At 40.5% G+C, this 17643-nt stretch overlaps 1 protein-coding gene across 1 annotated transcript in view; it reads right to left on the bottom strand.

The window, feature by feature from the left end:
- LOC143926582 (leucine-rich repeat and IQ domain-containing protein 3-like) overlaps positions 1–17643 on the bottom strand; it is a 73877-nt gene that overhangs the window by 19474 nt on the left and 36760 nt on the right. The window contains exons 5-6 of the mRNA XM_077450452.1: positions 12282–12435; positions 8289–8378 (exon numbers count right to left, since the gene is read on the bottom strand). Of these exons, the coding sequence (XP_077306578.1) occupies positions 8289–8378; positions 12282–12435 (244 nt within the window). The remainder of the gene's footprint in view (positions 1–8288; positions 8379–12281; positions 12436–17643) is intronic.

The raw sequence follows: 17643 nt of genomic DNA, 5'->3' as shown, positions 1-17643 counted from the left end.
GAATGTTAGCCAGTCCTGCCCGACTTTCTCTCTGCACCAGTCCTGCCCGACTGACACACAAATACATGGAGATTTACCAGGGCAAGGTTAGATAAAGACTTGGCACAACCCTATCTTCAGGAGAGAACTGTTACAGCTGACAGTCTCTCGACTTGTATTGTCCCTTCACCGTGCTGATCTACTCATTGTCTCTCCTTGTTCCTTCCCGTTGCCTCTCCGGCATGAATCCTTCCAACTGCCTCTTGTGGTAGGACCCTTCCAGGCCAGCTTTGCTGAGCTCCCAGCCTGTGGTAAAACAACTCCTTGGCAGGGATCCCTCAAGGACTATGACAGCCTCCCTTAGCACTCCTTCTCCGTCTTCCAACCGATCCCCTTGCTGGCATGGCTCATGTCTATTTAAGGGATTTTTTGGTTCTCTGCCAGGCCCCCAATGTGGGGATTCGCCAAAGGCCTCTAAACATAAAGACAACCCCTCCTAGCCTCCTCCCACTATTTTCTAGAATGTTTCCTCAACATCCTATAAACGGGGGGGGGGGGGGGGGGGGCATCAGAGAGCTTCCAGGATGAGTCATCCAGCCCCCTGGCCTCTAATAACCCTGACCCAGATTCAGTGACTCGGGTTTATCCCAGAGCCAGACTGTTTTACCTGCACTACACTTCTAGTTGCACACACCAGAGGGTGCTACATAAGGGTGTTTACACTTACTCTTTTCTTTTAGTCCCCCTGCAGAGTCACACAAATACTGTAGCTGTGGAGCCTGCTAGTGAAGTCCATCTAAGGCAGCTTCCTGTGATGGTGTGGCACCAATGCTGCACTGCTCTAGTGGAATGGGATGATGCTGCAGGAGGCATGTTTATCAGCATTGTCACTGCTGATTTATAAGCCTATAGCTTGTCAATAATCACCTGGCTACACCTAATCCTGCCCACTGCTATCTGGATTGGAAGCACTGCCTCTGTTCCTGAAACCCTCCCACTGGGAGCTGCAGTGTCTGGAAGGGGAAGCGTGTGAGACGCAAATGAAGGACACCAAATTACAAGTGTCCAGCTCCACTGTTCACTGCACCCTGTTACCAGGTAGCCTGAAATATTCCCAAACTTGGTCACCATGTGAATATGTAGTCAGTGGAACCCTGTCCATAAGGGGCGCAGGGTTGCCACCCCCCTAATCCATGCACCCAGCCCCTAATCTACATTAAAGGGAATGCTTGTCTTGCACCTCAGGATTTACATGACTCTAATGCCGCGTAGACATGACTGGACTTTCCGGCAGAAAAGGTCTGACGGTCTTCCCGACGGACTTTCGGTGGAGTGCCAACGGACTTCCGAACTAACGTACTTGGCCACACACGAACGGACCAAGTCCATTCGAAAGTCCGTTTGTTTTGAACGCGATGACGTAAGATGGGACTAAAAAAGGAATTTCAATAGCCAGAAGCCAATAGCTTCCCTTGCGTCGTATTTGGCATACAGACGAACGGTTTTCCCGATAGGAATTGAGTCTGTCGGACAGATTTGAAACATATTTCTATTTATAGCTCTATTTCTAGGTCTGTCTGATTTTTTTTTTTTTTTAAACGATCAGATTAGCCCACACACGATCGGATTGTCCGTCAGACTGATTCCATCTGACCTAGTCTGCCAAAAAGTCCGGTCATGTGTACGCGGAATAACTGGCATTATCTATTTGAACCCTATGATGTTCATATGAACCTGCAATCTATATTAAGGATACCACCTTGTAATACCACCCCACTACCTTTGCCCTTTATTTTCCTTGGATATTTGATACTTTGGATGCAGTGACGGCTGCTCATTTGGGGCGCATGGGCGCTGCCCCCCTAATCCATACATCTGGCCCCTAATCTACATGCAGGGTGACGGACGCATGGATTTAAATCTTTTTTTTTTTAAGCACATGATTAGAGCCCGAGGCTCTGATTGGCTTAAAAAAATGGTTGGCTCAGGGCGCAGAGCACTGCGCCCTGAACCCACCCAGTTGTGTGACAGTAGCCAATTAATATTCACTATTGTCTTCCCGGTTCTCCAATCAGGAAGTGGGTCTTAAGACCTGATTGGCTGAGAGGAGAAGGGATTGTATTGGGGCGCCAAGGAGAGGAGACGCAGGGTGAAGCCACCGAGGAGGAGGAGACGCAGGAAGGAGCCGCCGAGGAGGAGGAGACGCAGCAAGGAGCTGCCGAGGAGGAGGAGACACAGGAAGGAGCCGCCAAGGAGGAGGAAATGCAGGAAGGAGCCGAAGCTGCCCACGTCCTAGATGGGGTAAGTGGGGGGCGGAAGAGCGAGTGAGGGAGACGACTGGGGGGGGGGGTCATGGGGGTTTGACTGATCGACCGAAGGGGGGGTAAATACTTCTATAACTTTATAGAGCACTGGATACATTGGCATTATATGCCAAATGAAGTAAATAAGCTGCAAATAAATAGTAAATTAAAAAAATGAAGAATGCACAAAAATATACAAAATACAATATAACACTGGGGGTTTGTCTTACAGATACCCTTTAAATAAATGCACAGGATATACTGCATGTACATAAGCCTGTGTCAATATCCAGAATTACCGCATACCGCCTGACAGGCGGAGGAAGCGATCACAGCAGATCGTTTACACATATGCAAAGGCACACATTAATTTTTCGTTTTAGTGTACAATGGAGAATTTATGAGTCTTGCTCTCATCATAGTTTTATTGTTTATAGATTGGAACCAGGTTCCGCTTGAGGAGGCGGAATGAGTATTTAAACTTAAGCTGATAAATCCAAGCAGCTTAAATAGCTTTCTTCAAATGAATTCTGTATGCTTTTAAGCCAGCCATTGCCTTATAAAACGTCTACAGATATGAGAGGAAGGGGGGAAAAAAGCTACAAGCAAATATAAATTAGTATCAAATCATTATATGGTGATGAAATACACAGAATTATGTAGATGAATGTGTAACATGACCACCATTGAAGGACAGGATGGTAGAAAAGTACACATACAGTATCACAGAAAAGTGAGTACACCCCTCACATTTTTGTAAATATTTTATTATATCTTTTCATGTGACAACACTGAAGAAATGACACTTTGCTACAATGTAAAGTAGTGAGTGTATAGCTTGTACAACAGTGTAAATTTGCTGTTCCCTCAAAATAACTCAACAGACAGCCATTAATGTCTAAACTGCTGGCAACAAAAGTGAGTACACCCCTAAGTGAAAATGTCCAAATTGGGCCCAATTAGCCATTTTCCCTCCCCGATGTCATGTAACTCATTAGTGTTACAAGGTCTCAGGTGTGAATGGGGAGTAGGTGTGTTAAATTTGGTGTTATCACTCTCACTCTCTCATACTGGTCACTGGAAGTTCAACATGGCACCTCATGGCAAAGAACTCTCTGAAGATCTGAAAAAAGGAATTGTTTCTCTACATAAATATGGCCTAGGCTATAAGAAGATTGCCAAGACCCTGAAACTGAGATGCAGCATGGTGGCCAAGACCATACAGCAGGTTCCACTCAGAACAGGCCTCAACATGGTTGACCAAAGAAGTTGAGTGCACGTGCCCAGTGTCATATTCAGAGGTTGTCTTTTGGAAATAGACGTACGAGTGCTGCCAGCATTGAGGTTGAAGGGGTGGGGGGTCAGCCTGTCAGTGCTCAGACCATATGCCACACGCTGCATAAAACTGGTCTGTATGGCTGTCATCCCAGAACGAAGCCTCTTCTAAAGATTATGCAAAAGAAAGCCTGTAAACAGTTTGCTGAAGACAAGCAGGGCATGGATTACTGGAACCATGTCCTGTGGTCTGATGAGACCAAGATAAACGTATTTGGTTCAGATGTTGTGAAGCGTGTGTGGGGGCATCCAGGTGAGGAGTACAAAGACTACAGTCAAGCATGGTGGTGGGAGTGTCATGGTTTGGGGCTACATGAGTGCTGCCAGCACTGGGAAGCTAGAGTTCATTGAGGGAACCATGAATGCCAAAATGTATTGTGACATACTGAAGCAGAGCATGATCCCCTCCCTTCAGAGACTGGGCTGCAGGGCAGTATACCAACATGATACCGACCCCAAACACACCTCCAAGATGACCACTGCCTTGCTAAAGAAGTTGAGGGTAAAGGTGATGGACTGGCCAAGCATGTCTACAGACCTAAACTCTATTGAGCATCTGTGGGGCATCCTCAAATGGAAGGTGGAGGAGCGTAAGATCTCTAACATCCACCAGCTCTGTGATGTCGTCATGGAGGAGTGGAAGAGGACTCCAGTGGCAACCTGCAAAGCTCTGGTGAACTCCATACCCAAGAGGGTTAAGGCAGTGCTGGAAAATAATGGGCCGTACAAAATATTGACACTTTGGGCACAATTTGGACATTTTCACTTAGGGGTGTACTCACTTTTGTTGCCAGCGGATTACACATTATTGGCTGTGTGTTGAGTTACTTTGAGGGGACAGCAAATTTACACTGTTATACAAGCTGTACACTCACTACTAACAAATTAATAATAAATAACGATAATACTAAAAACGTTTCATTATTTAAATTAATTTTTCATTTTTTCGGGAAAATTCATAAATTCGAAAATCCGAAAGTAAGAAAGAAAATCTGGAACATAACGAATTAATAATAATAAATAAAAATAATAATAATAAAAACGTTTAATTATTATTATTTTTTTTTTAATTTTTCGGGTCATCCATTATGATTGCAATTCTAAAATTTGTAAATACGTAAATTCGAAATTTTGTAAATTCGACAATCTGAAAGAAAATCTGGATTGTAACAAATTCATAATAATAAATAACAATAATAATAATGCTAAAAACTTTTTATTTATTATTATTTATTATTATTTTGTTGCGTTCCATTTGTTTAGATACGGTATTCGTTATTTCGGGCAAATTCGTAACTTTGGATAAATTCGTATTCGTTACGTTAACTAACAGGCAAATTTGAAAGGAAATTCCAATACCTATAATTTAATAGTCATTTATAATTGGTGTATAGTTATTATTTCAGATTTTCTAATTTTCGGGTTTTCTCATTTTCATTCTTATTTTCGTATTTAAATTTTTTCGAGTTTTCAGATTCTCGAACTTTCGGATTTTAGGATTTCCTGAATTTTCTGATTTTTGAATTTCCGTACCATCGAATATTCAAATTTCTGAATTTCGAAAAAAAGTTAATATTAATTAGTTATTCTTTGGAATTTTCTGATTTCCTTTATTTTCGGGAATTTCAAATTTTCAAACTTATGATTTTATGTATTTACGAAAAAAACAATAATAATAACTTTTTACAATTTTTTTTGTTGTTTTTGGGTCATTCATTATATGACCAGAAAAACAAAAGAAGAAAAAATAATATAAAAAGTTTTTATTATTTTTGTTATTTATTATTTTTAATTCGCTATGTTTCAGATTTTCTTTCTTACAAAACAAAAACAAAAATAGTTTTTTTAGCAACGCACATGTCTAGTAAAGATATGCGCTGCTTGATGCAAACAAAGCAGCCCACAGAACAAGGCAAGTATGCATCTCTTGAGGAGGAAGGTGAGATAGGTTGGGTTAGGTTGGGTTAGATTAGGTTAGGTTGGATTGGGTTGGGTTAGCTTGTGTTAGTTTGGGTTAGGTTAGGTTAGGCTGGGTTAGATTGGGTTAGGTTGGGTTGGGTTAAGTTAGGGTCGTGGGAAGGGGGCATAAAGGATAAATGCACTTATCCTTTAAAACATTGAAAATGCCCTCTGAAATTACATTAACGTGTTAAAGCTTACATGATATTTAGTGATTGGGTTTTCAGATTTTCTTTCTTACAAAACAAAAACAAACAAATTGTTTTTTTGGCAGTGCTCATGTCTAGTAAAGATATGCGCTGCTTGATGCAAACAAATAGCAGCCCACAGATCAAGGCAAGTATGCATCTCTGGAGGAGGAAGGTGAGTTGGGTTGGGTTGGGTTGGGTTAGGTTGGGTTAGGCAAAGCTGGCCATACACCTACAGATTATCTGCAGATTTTCTATGGTTGGATGGAAAAAGTGCAACAGATTTCTCCATGTTCGCTAAACTGTGTGGATGGAGGAATCTCCCACTTTTTCCATCTAACCATAGAAAACCTGCAGATAATCTATAGGTGTATGAAAAGAAAAACGAAGGGGTAAAGGTGCGCTATGGACCCTAGATGTATTGAAAAAATACACAAAAAGCGAAATCTCAAAACGCAGTGAAGTTCAAAGTGATTAAAGTTAAGATAAAATGAAAAGAAAACTATGAAAAATATAACTGCAAAATACCAAATGGATACCCTAGTGGTGAAGAACAGGGGCTGCCACTACCTTTTAAATCACCCCGAAGGGGTGAATGGCGTAGATGTATGTCAAAGGTGGTAGTCACGGCGCACACCTGCTGCTACTTGTGCTAATTACAAGTATTCGCTAATCAATTAATTGTATGTATACCAAGTTAAAAAATGATAATAATAAAAAATAAAAATATATTGATAATAAAAAATGTGACAGAGATATATACGTAATAATAATAAATATAAATAAAAAATGACAGAGATATATGCGTAATAACCCAAAAGTTCACTGACAATATGGGCGAAGTTATTCCTTGCCTGGTGCATGATATTTAAGTAAAGTGCTCAATACTCCTAAAAAATGCTGCTATGAATACTATTAAAAAGTGTATAGTGCAAAGCATTAATTACAAAGTGCTCATTGAAAAGTGCATAGTGCTCCAAAAAATGCCTGAAAAATTACTGAAAAGCCAAAAATGTCAAAATGTAATCGCATTCTTCATGCGATTATTAAATTGCTAAGTGGAGACATGCAGAAAAAGAGTTGAAAAAAATGTAAAAAGTCCAACATCAGGATACCATAAACAATAACGTTTCATTAAAACTCCAAAAAACAAATAAAAGCAAATAAAAGTTCTTCTTAAACACAAATTCTTCTTAAACAAAACTGACAATGTGCTTCAAGATTCCTGGATAACAACCGGTGCAATTGTGGTGTAAAAGGCAGTAATCCGCACTCACCAGCTCCCCATCCCCTTATGGGGTTACAGTTCCTTCACAGTGTGAGCCCCTGTGTCGCTATGTTTAGCTGGTCCGGTTAGGTATCCAGGGATTTCCTCATAAAAAGTAAGATGGGGCAAACATAGTGTGATCCAGTATATAAAAAATTTTATTTAATTATCTGTTAAAAACTACTCACATGGTGTAGAATAAAAACCGGCATTTCAATTAATCAAATGTAAGTGTCAGTCTGTTTGTATTCACCACCGCCGCCGCTATGCACGAGTGGATACACCTTAGGCCACGCCCTACGCGTTTCGTCATCGGACGTCGTCTGGACCAGGCACGGAATAACTTCGCCCATATTGTCAGTGAATTGTTGGGTTATCACGCATATATCTCTGTCATTTTTTATTTATGTTTATTATTATTACGTATATATCTCTGTCACATTTTTTATTATCAATATATTTTTATTTTTTATTATCATAATTTTTTAACTTGGTATACATACAATTAATTGATTAGCGAATACTTGTAATTAGCACAAGTAGCAGCAGGTGTGCGCCGTGACTACCACCTTTGACATAAATCTATAGGTGTATGGCCAGCTTTAGATTAGGTTGAGGTCATGGGAAGGGGGGCAAAAAGGATAAATGCACTTATCCTTTAAAATATTGAAAATGCCCTTTGAAATTACATTAACGTGTTAAAGCTTACATGATATTTAGTGATTGGGTTTTCAGATTTTCTTTCTTACAAAACAAAAACAAACATTTTTTTTGGCAGTGCACATGTCTAGTAAAGACCTGCACTGCCTGATGCAAACAAATAGCAGCCCACAGATCAAGGCAAGTATGCATCTCTGGAGGAGGAAAGTGAGTTAGGTTAGGTTAGGTTGGGTTGGGTTGGGTTACATTAGGTTGGGTTAGGTTGGGTTAGGTTGGGTTAGGTTGGGTTGGGTTGGGTTGGGTTACATTAGGTTGGGTTAGATTAGATTAGGTTAGGTTGGGTTAGGTTGGGCTAGGTTGGGTTGGGTTGAGGTCGTGGGAAGGGGGGCAAAAAGGATAAATGCACTTATCCTTTAAAACATTGAAAATGCCCTTTGAAATGACATTAACGTGTTAAAGCTTACATGATATTTAGTGATTGGGTTTTCATACACTTTCATCTTTAATGATGGAGGCCGGACTGGATGAAGCTGTATGGAAGTCGTTGACTTTTTTTTAGGATGAAGATAAAACACACAAGCAAGTATTGCAGCTCACCTGTCGTACGTCCCGCTGTATCTTCCACAAATCAACCGTAATACGCTTCACTGGCGTTGTATCCGGAGTGCTGTTTACTTGTCTCATGGGCTGTTAAATGTTTATGATAGAAAAAAAAGGCCTCATGAAGCAACGTCCTTACACCAGCAATGTCACAGAGTCTAATGTCCATGGCTGTACCAAGGTCAGAACACTTTACAAACTTCCATGGATGCTAAAAGCAGAACATCAGCCAAACCTGTCCGCATTTAGAGATTATTTACCTAAATTTCATTTTTGGCAATCAATATATTGCAAAATAATGATTAACTCTGATAGGTTTCTACTGAAAAAAAAAGTAATATATACGGCTCTATTTAAACAGTAATTCCACTTTTATTGAGAAAAAAAAACAAAAAAAAAACAAACACTCTCCTCTGGGCGATATTGCCAAAAGTATTGGGACACCTGCCTTTACACGCACATGACTTTTAATGGCATCCCAGTCTTAGGGTTCAATATTGAGTTGGTCCACCCTTTGCAGCTATAACAGCTTCACCTCTTCTGGGAAGGCTGTCCACAAGGTTTAGGAGTGTCTATGGGAATGTTTGACCATTCTTCCAGAAAAGCATTGTGAGGTCAGGCACTGATGTTGGACGAGAAGGCCTGTCTCGCAGTCTCCACTCTAGTTCATCTCAAAGGTGTTTTATCGGGTTGAGGTCAGGACTCTGTGCAGACCAGTCAAGTTCCTTTCACCCCAAACTCGCTCATCCATGTCTTTATAGAACTTGCTTTGTGCACTGGGGCGCAGTCATGTTGGAACAGGAAGGGGCCATCTCCAAACTGTTCCCACAAAGTTGGGGACATAAAATTGTCTAAAATGTCTTGGTATGCTGACACCTTAAGAGTTCCCTTCACTGGAACTAAGGGCACAAGCCCAACCCCTGAAAAGCAACCCCACACCATAATCCCCCCCTCCACCAAATGATTTGGACCAGTGCACAAAGCAAGGTCCATAAAGACATGGATGAGAAAATTTAGGGTGGAGGAACTTGACTGGCCTGCACAGAGTCCTGGCCTTAACCTGATAGAACACCTTTGGGATGAATTAGGCTACTTTCACACTGAGGTACTTTACAGGCGTTTTAGTGCTAAAAATAGTGCCTGCAAAGCGCCTGTAGAGCTCTCCTGTGACTCCAGTGTAAAAGCCCAAGTGCTTTCACACTGGAGCGGTGCACTTGTGGGACATTAAAACATTAAAAAGCAGCATCTTTGGGGCACTTTAGGAGCAATGTATATTCCACTCCTAAAGTGCCCCTGCCCATTTAAATCAATGGGCAGTGCCACCGAAGCACCTGCAAAAGCGCCCGGTAGCGGCCGAAAAGCGCTGCTAAAATGATGGTAAAGCGCCAACGCCCCCACCCCAGTGTGAAAGTGCCCTTAGAGTGGAGACTGCCAGCCAGGTCTTCTCGTGCACATCAGTGCCTGACTTCATAAATGCGCTTCTGGAAGAATGGCCAAACATTCCCATAGACACACTCCTAAACCTTGTGGACAGCCTTCCCAGAAGAGTTGAAGCTGTTATAGTTGCAAAGGGTGGGCCAACTCAATACTGACCCCATGATTTTTTTTTTGTATATATAAAAAAAATCAATAAAATCAACAAATAAAAAATCAAGTAACTTTTTGGCTGATATGTTTCAGCCACCGAAATTTTGGTGCATCTCTACTTGCAAGGTTCTATTGGGGAAAGTGGCGGGATTTGCATCCCTTTAGGCATGATTTCCTATTGGAAGAATCTCACCAGAAATAACATTTTTGTTGCAGCGGATGCCTGAAATCTGACTTGTATCTTAGTGCAGACTTCTTGTAAAATCAGGGATCCAATCACACTAGCAGGAAATGATATTTCTGGAGGGTGTTCTGTGCACCATCTGTGTATAGAAAGCCTCAAGGAAGCCATATTGCATTTTATAGAGAATGACAGCAATGCAGAATTGGAAAGCAGATTTTTAATAGCATTCAATTACAATAGGAATTGTGTTGCAATTGTATATATTATTATTACTATATTATTGCTTTTTTATTTTCTATTTTTTCCCCACAAAAGTGGAGTTACCCTTTAAACCTGTCTAAGTAGAAAGAAGCCACCATTGTTGCTTTTTAAATTATTAAAGCCTTGTTTTTTTTTTTCTTTTAAAAATAATAAGCATGTTATACAGTACTTACCTACTCTGTGTAATGGCTTTGTACAGAGCAGCCCAGATCTTCCTCTTCTCGGGTCCCAAGCCGGTGCTCCTGGCTCCTCCCTCCTCCCTTCTGTTGGGTGCCCCCCACAGTAAGCAACTTGTTCTGGGGGCACCCATGCAGACGTGCTCCCAAGCCCCGGCTATGTGTCCATTCCCTCTGTCTCCTGATTGGCTCACTGGCTGTGATGAGAGCCAATGGATCTCACTGCTGCCAAAAGCCAATCAGGAGTGTGAGTCCCCAGGGAAACAAGGCTCTTGTGGACTACTGGATCAAAAGGGGGGGCTCAGGTAAATATTAGGGGGCTGCTGCACACAGAAGGTTTTTTACCTTTGTGCATAGAATACAACCACTTTAAGTCCAAGTAGAAGGAAGCCACCATTGTCGTTTTTTCTAAGTCTAAGTAGAAGTAAGCTACCATTTTTGATTGTCTTAAGTCTAAGTAGAAGGAGAGCACCATTGCTGTTTTTTTTTAAATCTAAGTAGAAGGAAGCCACCATTGCTGGTTTTAAGTGGAAGTAGAAGGAAGCCACCATTGCTGATTTTCTTAAGTCTAAGTAGAAGGAAGCCACCATTGTTGTTTTTCTTAAATATAAGTAGCAGGAAGCCACCACTGCTAGTTTTCTTAAATCTAAGTAGAAAGAAGCCACCACTGCTAGTTTTCTTAAATCTAAGTAAAAGGAAGCCACCACTGTTGGTTTTCTTAAATCTAAGTAGAAGGAAGCCACCACTGCTGGTTTTCTTAAATCTAAGTAGAAGGAAGCCACCATTGCTGGTTTCCTTACGTCTAATTAGAAGTAAGCCACCATTGTCTTTTCTAAAGAGGAAGTAAACCCTTCCTCTTTGTCTCCTTGCAAAGGTAAAGCATTATGTGTCACTTACCTGACTGTTGACACCTGTAGCACAGAACGACCATCTTCTTCTGGGTATCGCTGCTCCAGCCACTCACAGAGCCGGAGCAGCATATGACGTCACTCCCGCGCATGCGAAGGGAGTCGCCACTTACGGCATATCAGAATGTAGGTTTAGGAGATATTTCTTGGACCTACAGGTAAGCCTTAATCTAGGCTTACCTGTAGGTCAAAGTGGTTTGTAAGGGTTTACAACCACTTTAAGTATAAGTAGAAGAATGCCACCATTGTTGGTTTTCTTAAGTCTACATAGAAGGAAGCCACCAATGTTTTCGTAAAGATAAAAAAAAGCACACTTGCTGAGCATTGAGGCAATGCATTATTGCAACACATCACTGAGCAGGAACAAGTATACGATAATTAATTTTGACTTAACTGGCTGCATGTTTGCTCCAAATTGGCTGCTCAGGCAGCATTGAAGCATTTCAAAAGCAGGTCAGCAATGCACAGGGCTTTTTTTTTCAGGGGGAACTTGGTGGAACTCAGTTCCACCACCTCTAGCTCAGACCCTTGGGGGTGGCCTGCTCACCACAATCACTTGTAAACACAGAAGTCCGGTTTCTGTGTTTACAGCTCTGCACTCTGTGTGTAACCCCCCTGTACGCTGCATGTAATGCAATCCTTTAAGATCCTCCTACTGTTCGTTGACTGACCACACCCACTATTTGATGTGATTTGGAGGGTGTGTGTGTGGGCGGGGGGGGAGGGGGGTCTTGGGGGTCGGGGTTGAGTTCCAGCACCTATTGTTTGAGAAAAAAAAAGCCCTGGCAATGCATATGTTTCTTTTCCTATCTCATAACACGGAAACGAACAAAGTGCCAGGGACATGGGAAGCCCCATCTTCTGGATGCCCTACCTGCTTAATGGGAGCCATTCTTCTGCTGTTGGGGAGGTCGGAAACGTTATCCATCAATCTGGATTTTACAAGAAGTCTCTTCCCGTCCTCCTCCTGACTTCTCCTCCGCTGGGAATGCAATTTTGTTCTCTGCTTCCCCGGCTGAAAAATAAGGCTACAAATATACACGCGACATATTATTTTTAGTATACCGTGCAAATATTCTAAGCCCCGGGTAATGGATGGGGGATGAAGAGTCACACTGTGACCCTCCACATCCATAAAGAAAAGTTCCGATGGCAGCCATAGCGCAGATTGGATTTTGTCTACCTTATTTTATTTTGTATATGGATACTTCATTCTTCTTTTTTATACCCCTATCACTCCTCCCGAACTCCCAGCGCTCTATTTAGCTTTGAGCTATGTCTCGGCTTCCTTCTTCTCTCTCTCCCAGCTCCTCCACCGCGCCTGCTGCTACTTACTCTTCACTCAGACAGGCGGCTCCCAGAGGAAGACTCTGGAGTATTATCCAGATCATGGGCTCAGCTGACACTACAAGGCAGGCCCAGGCTGTCAGCTAAACAACAGCAGCAAAGCGGCAAAACACCGCAGAGGTGAAAAGTGCTCGCTGAAGACCGGGGAACTTTTTTTCATTCTGCATTTAAAGAGACCCTGTCACCAGTTCTGACTTTTCTTCTTTTTTTTTTTTATAATACATATCTGTCTCAATTTTGTTTTACTTAGCTACTTTTTTTTTTTTTTTTTTAATAAAGGGCTTATTCTCACTACAGCTCGAATAAAACAGCTTTATCACACATTTGAGCTTTTTTTTCCCCTTTTCTTTTCCTCTAAATTCTCCTCCATGTTAGCCTAGCTGTCCATGCACACTATAGGAATTTTAAGGAGTATTAACTTGGTATTTTAACTAATAAAATTATTATTAGTATATTTATGTAATTTAAAAAAAGTTATTTGTTTCATTGTTGAAAATGCAATCTATCTATCTATCTATCTATAGAGATAGATATATTCATATTAATTTAAATTCATGATATTATTTTAAAAAAATATATAATATAATACAATATATATATATATATATATATATATATATATATATATATATATAGATGCACATACACATACATACATACATAATACACAGTAGCGCAAAAAGTGAGTACACCCCCTCACATTTTTGAAAATATTTTATTATATCTTTTCATGTGACAACACTGAAGAAATGACACTTTGCTAGAATGTAAAGTAGTGAGTGTACAGCTTGTATAACAGTGTACATTTTCTGTCCCCTCAAAATAACTCAACACACAGCCATTAATGCAAATATTGTATCCAGGAAAAGGGGAGAAAAAGAAAAGGGAGAGATGAAGCAGGGGATTTTTATACGGTACAATTTATAGAAAAACAAAAATTTCTTTTAAAAGGATTCATAGATTTTTATTAGAAATGTATTAAAAATATTTTATAAAGACATTAGTAGCAAATACACTAATTGTACAAGAAATACATAGCTATGGGGTATGGGGGATCCTGAAAGTATTAGTTGGTAAAACTGATCGCACTTCTTCCCGACATGTTTCGCATTTGTGCTTCTTCAGGGGAGTGTGCAACTAACAATAACACAAAGAAAAAAGTTTAAAAATATACATATAAGATGTACATTTGTGCAGTGCAATCAAATGCATATACAGGTGCAATACAGGAAATTTATAATATAAAAATAGTCTCAATGTGCTTGGTCCAAAGAGGAGCAATGCTTACCCAAGTGTGTAAATTCCAAGCACCGCAACACAGGAGCCGATAAATTGTGGGATAGATGGTGGAAATTATGGGACAGGATCGAATGGAAAACCCCCCTAGCCCAATGTAGGGCACAGATGGAGGTAAGCAAGCGCTACAAAAGTCAAAAACAAAATTAAAAATAGATTTTGAAATACAAAATGAAAAGTTTTATTGAAATAATGAAAAGTGTTTGATTGTAATAAAAGAGTAAGCAATATAGTTCCCTCAATTATGTGAGGGAGTTGGGGCAAAAAGGAGGGCCTCCATACCAAGACAAAAAGTGCTAATTATTTAAGAAGTAAGACAGTTAATTATCGTTATAATTAAAATTGGACCTGGTTGATGTATGAATTGTCAAAAGTAAGTGTTTAGAATATGTAACTAATACACTATAAAATAAATAGATAAATGATTACAATTGATTTTACCTGCAAAAATGATAGGAGATGAAAGGATTTGTTCCATATAATGATGTTGATGCAATACATATGCAACAGATCACCATGAACAAATTGGCCAATTCATTACACTGCTCTTTGTAAGCTAAAGAGTGCAGCGCTGTGCTGCCCCTCTAAGCTTGCTGAACCTAGAAGCAAATAAGAGGGAGGGTAAATAAATATATAGGAATGAAAAAAGGTGTTGAGACACTGTTGAGTTAAAATAGATAACAATATTTACCAGAGCGCGAAGATTCAGCGTAGCAGCGATGCCTGTATCATACCTGCAGTGTAAATGAAATGACAGCGCAGCTTTTTAAATCCTCCATCCATCGAGCCGGCGTCTGACGTCACCGGCTCGATGCAGACAACCAGAGGGGGAGATAGCGAGCATGCGCAAAGCCCGTCGTGTCGACGTCTAAACTGCAATCCCCATAATTCCTCAGTGCTGACACAGAGGTCAGTTTAGATGGATACTGACGGAGATGGGGCTGCGCAGGCTCTCCGCCCTAAAAGGGGGCGGGAAGGAAAAGCCATCACAGAAGCAGATAGGAAGACGATCCTCAAGGCTTCTAACCCATAGGGATTGCATGCTCACGTCCACCCTAAATCGGGCGCCCCTTGGGTGGATTACCCAGCCGCGCCCTTGGGTGTCCATATGCCCTCACATACTTGGTGCCGGGGGGGGAAAAAAACAAAAGATCCAATCCCACACCACAGAATAATAAGGCTTGGGAATGCGGTGCGAGGAAAAAGGGAAAGGGCAAAGCTCCTAAGTGTGGATGGGACTCATAGAGAGCAACAGAGATCCCTAAATGTGCAAACCATGAATCCCATCATGGGACCAAGCAATATGAGACAGCAAAAAACATTGTAGTGCATGTGAAACAATAATTAATGAAATTAACAGTATTGTTATACAAAAGTATTTTGAATATAACAAGGCTTTACATTGGAATAAATGGGAGAAAATAATAAGACATAACAAATTAGAAAGGGATAAAGGAGAAAAGGGGAAGGGAATAAAGAAGGGAAGGGGAAAAAGAAAAGGGAAAGATATCACTTCTCTCTCTCAAAACCAGGTTCCATGGAGGCTCTCAGCTGAGGCAAGAGAGTCCATAAAAAAGACAAGGAAAATTAGTTATAAGAAAGATCTATAACTTATATTTTCGTTGAACCCAGGATATTTTGTAGCTTTCAAAGTAAAGATCCACTTGGCTTCAGTTTGTAAAAGAAGCTTGTCCACTGAACCACCTCGTGAGTTTAGAGGTATATGGGCCAAAGCTATAAATCGGATCCAATTAGGGTTAAATGCGTGATAAATGCCAATATGCCTACTTATGGCTGTGATTATTTTTTTATTGAGAATTGGTTTTATGTGATCTTTTATACGAATAGAAAATAGTCTCTTTGTCTTGCCGACATAAAATCCTCCACAGCGGCATTGGGCTAGGTATACAATGCCTGGAGTGGAACAAGTAACGTGGAATTTTGGAACAAACAAACTTCCATTTGGTAGTTTGATCTTTCGAGAATTATATATATAGGGACACATGTCACATTGACCGCATGAATAAGTACCTGGTTGTTTAGGTGTGATTTCCCCTAGACTATCCTGGAAGTGGCTTCTGACTAAACAGTCCTTAAGTGATTGAGGTCTCATATATGTAATTGATGGTGCATCATTTATATACTGGTTAACAATAGGGTCAGCCTTTAGGAGCGGCCAGAACTTCTGAATTATGGCACGAAATGAATGGTGTTGATTAGAGTATCTTGTAACAATGCGTACTTTATTATCCAAATTTTTTGGTTTGTTGGAAAAAAGAAGAGAGGTCCTATCTTTACTTTTTACTCTGTTATATGACTTCTTCAAAGATGCATGACTGTATCCACGTGCTCTAAGCCTTCTATATAAGTCATTGGCTGCAATCTTGAAGTCCAAGTCAGTACTACAGTTCCGTTTAGCTCTTAAATATTGACTGTAGGGAATGCTTTTGAGAAGAGGTTTTGGATGAAAACTTGTCGCATGCAAAACCGTGTTGCCAGCAGTGGGCTTTCTGTATAGAACAGAATGCAAATGTCCGGTAGCGTCAATTTTAATTGTCAGGTCCAAGAATTCTATAGACTCTTGACTGTAATTTAACATGAACTTTAAGTTAAATGAATTCACTGAAAGTAAATTAAAGAAAAACAATAGATCTGATTCTGATCCTGACCAAAAAAATAAAATGTCATCGATATACCTGTACCAGGCTATGATGTTGTCTAAAAAAGGGACAAGGTCTTCACGCACGAAGGTATCTTTTTCCCACCCCCCCAGGTACAGGTTGGCATACGATGGGGCACATTTGGTCCCCATCGCAACCCCCTGCACCTGGAGGTAGTGGGATTGACTAAATTGAAACACATTATGCTTCAAGATGAAATCTAATAACTCCATAACAAATTCGTTGTAGGCAAAAAAGTTTGAGCCTCTCTCTTTCAGATAGGAGCGTATTACTTGTAAACCTTTAATATGTGGTATGGCATTGTACAAACACTCCACGTCAATGGAGACCAGCCAAGACTGTGCCGGTAAAAAAGTACCCTCGAGTATCTTTAAGAGATCGATGGTATCCTTCACATAAGAGAAAAGGGAAGTGACATGCGGTGTGAGATGTTTATCAACAAGACTACTCGCGTTTTCTGTTAAACTATCACAACTGGAAATGATGGGGCGTCCTGGAGGGTCAGTTAATGATTTGTGCACCTTGGGAAGGGCATAGAAAGTAGCAATTTTTGGATCTTTTATATTTAGAAAGTCCCATGTGCCTTTATCTATGGTACCAGATTTATATGCATTAAAAATGATCGAACGATATTGTGTGTCAAAATGAGAAATTAGAGAAACGGATATTGGCCGATACCAATCGGAATTGTGAAGGATCTTTTTACACATAGTGAGATATTGTGAAGTATTCATAATTACAATATTTCCGCCTTTATCCGCAGGTTTGATAACTATGTTTGGGTTCGTTTTGAGTTGTTTTAATGCCGTCAACTGATCCTGCGTTAAATTATGTTTGTTGGTAGATGAAAAATGAGTCTGTTCGATTGCCTGACATACTTGTTGTGTAAAAGCCCAAATATTAGGATTTGTG

Source organism: Lithobates pipiens, unplaced genomic scaffold (genome assembly GCF_037356315.1).
Source record: "Lithobates pipiens isolate NorthernLeopardFrog02 unplaced genomic scaffold, aLitPip1_a1.2 Scaffold_23, whole genome shotgun sequence".
NCBI classification, from domain to species: domain Eukaryota; kingdom Metazoa; phylum Chordata; class Amphibia; order Anura; family Ranidae; genus Lithobates; species Lithobates pipiens.
Note: the sequence above shows the minus strand (reverse complement) of the source record. Positions and strands in the feature narration are given on the sequence as shown.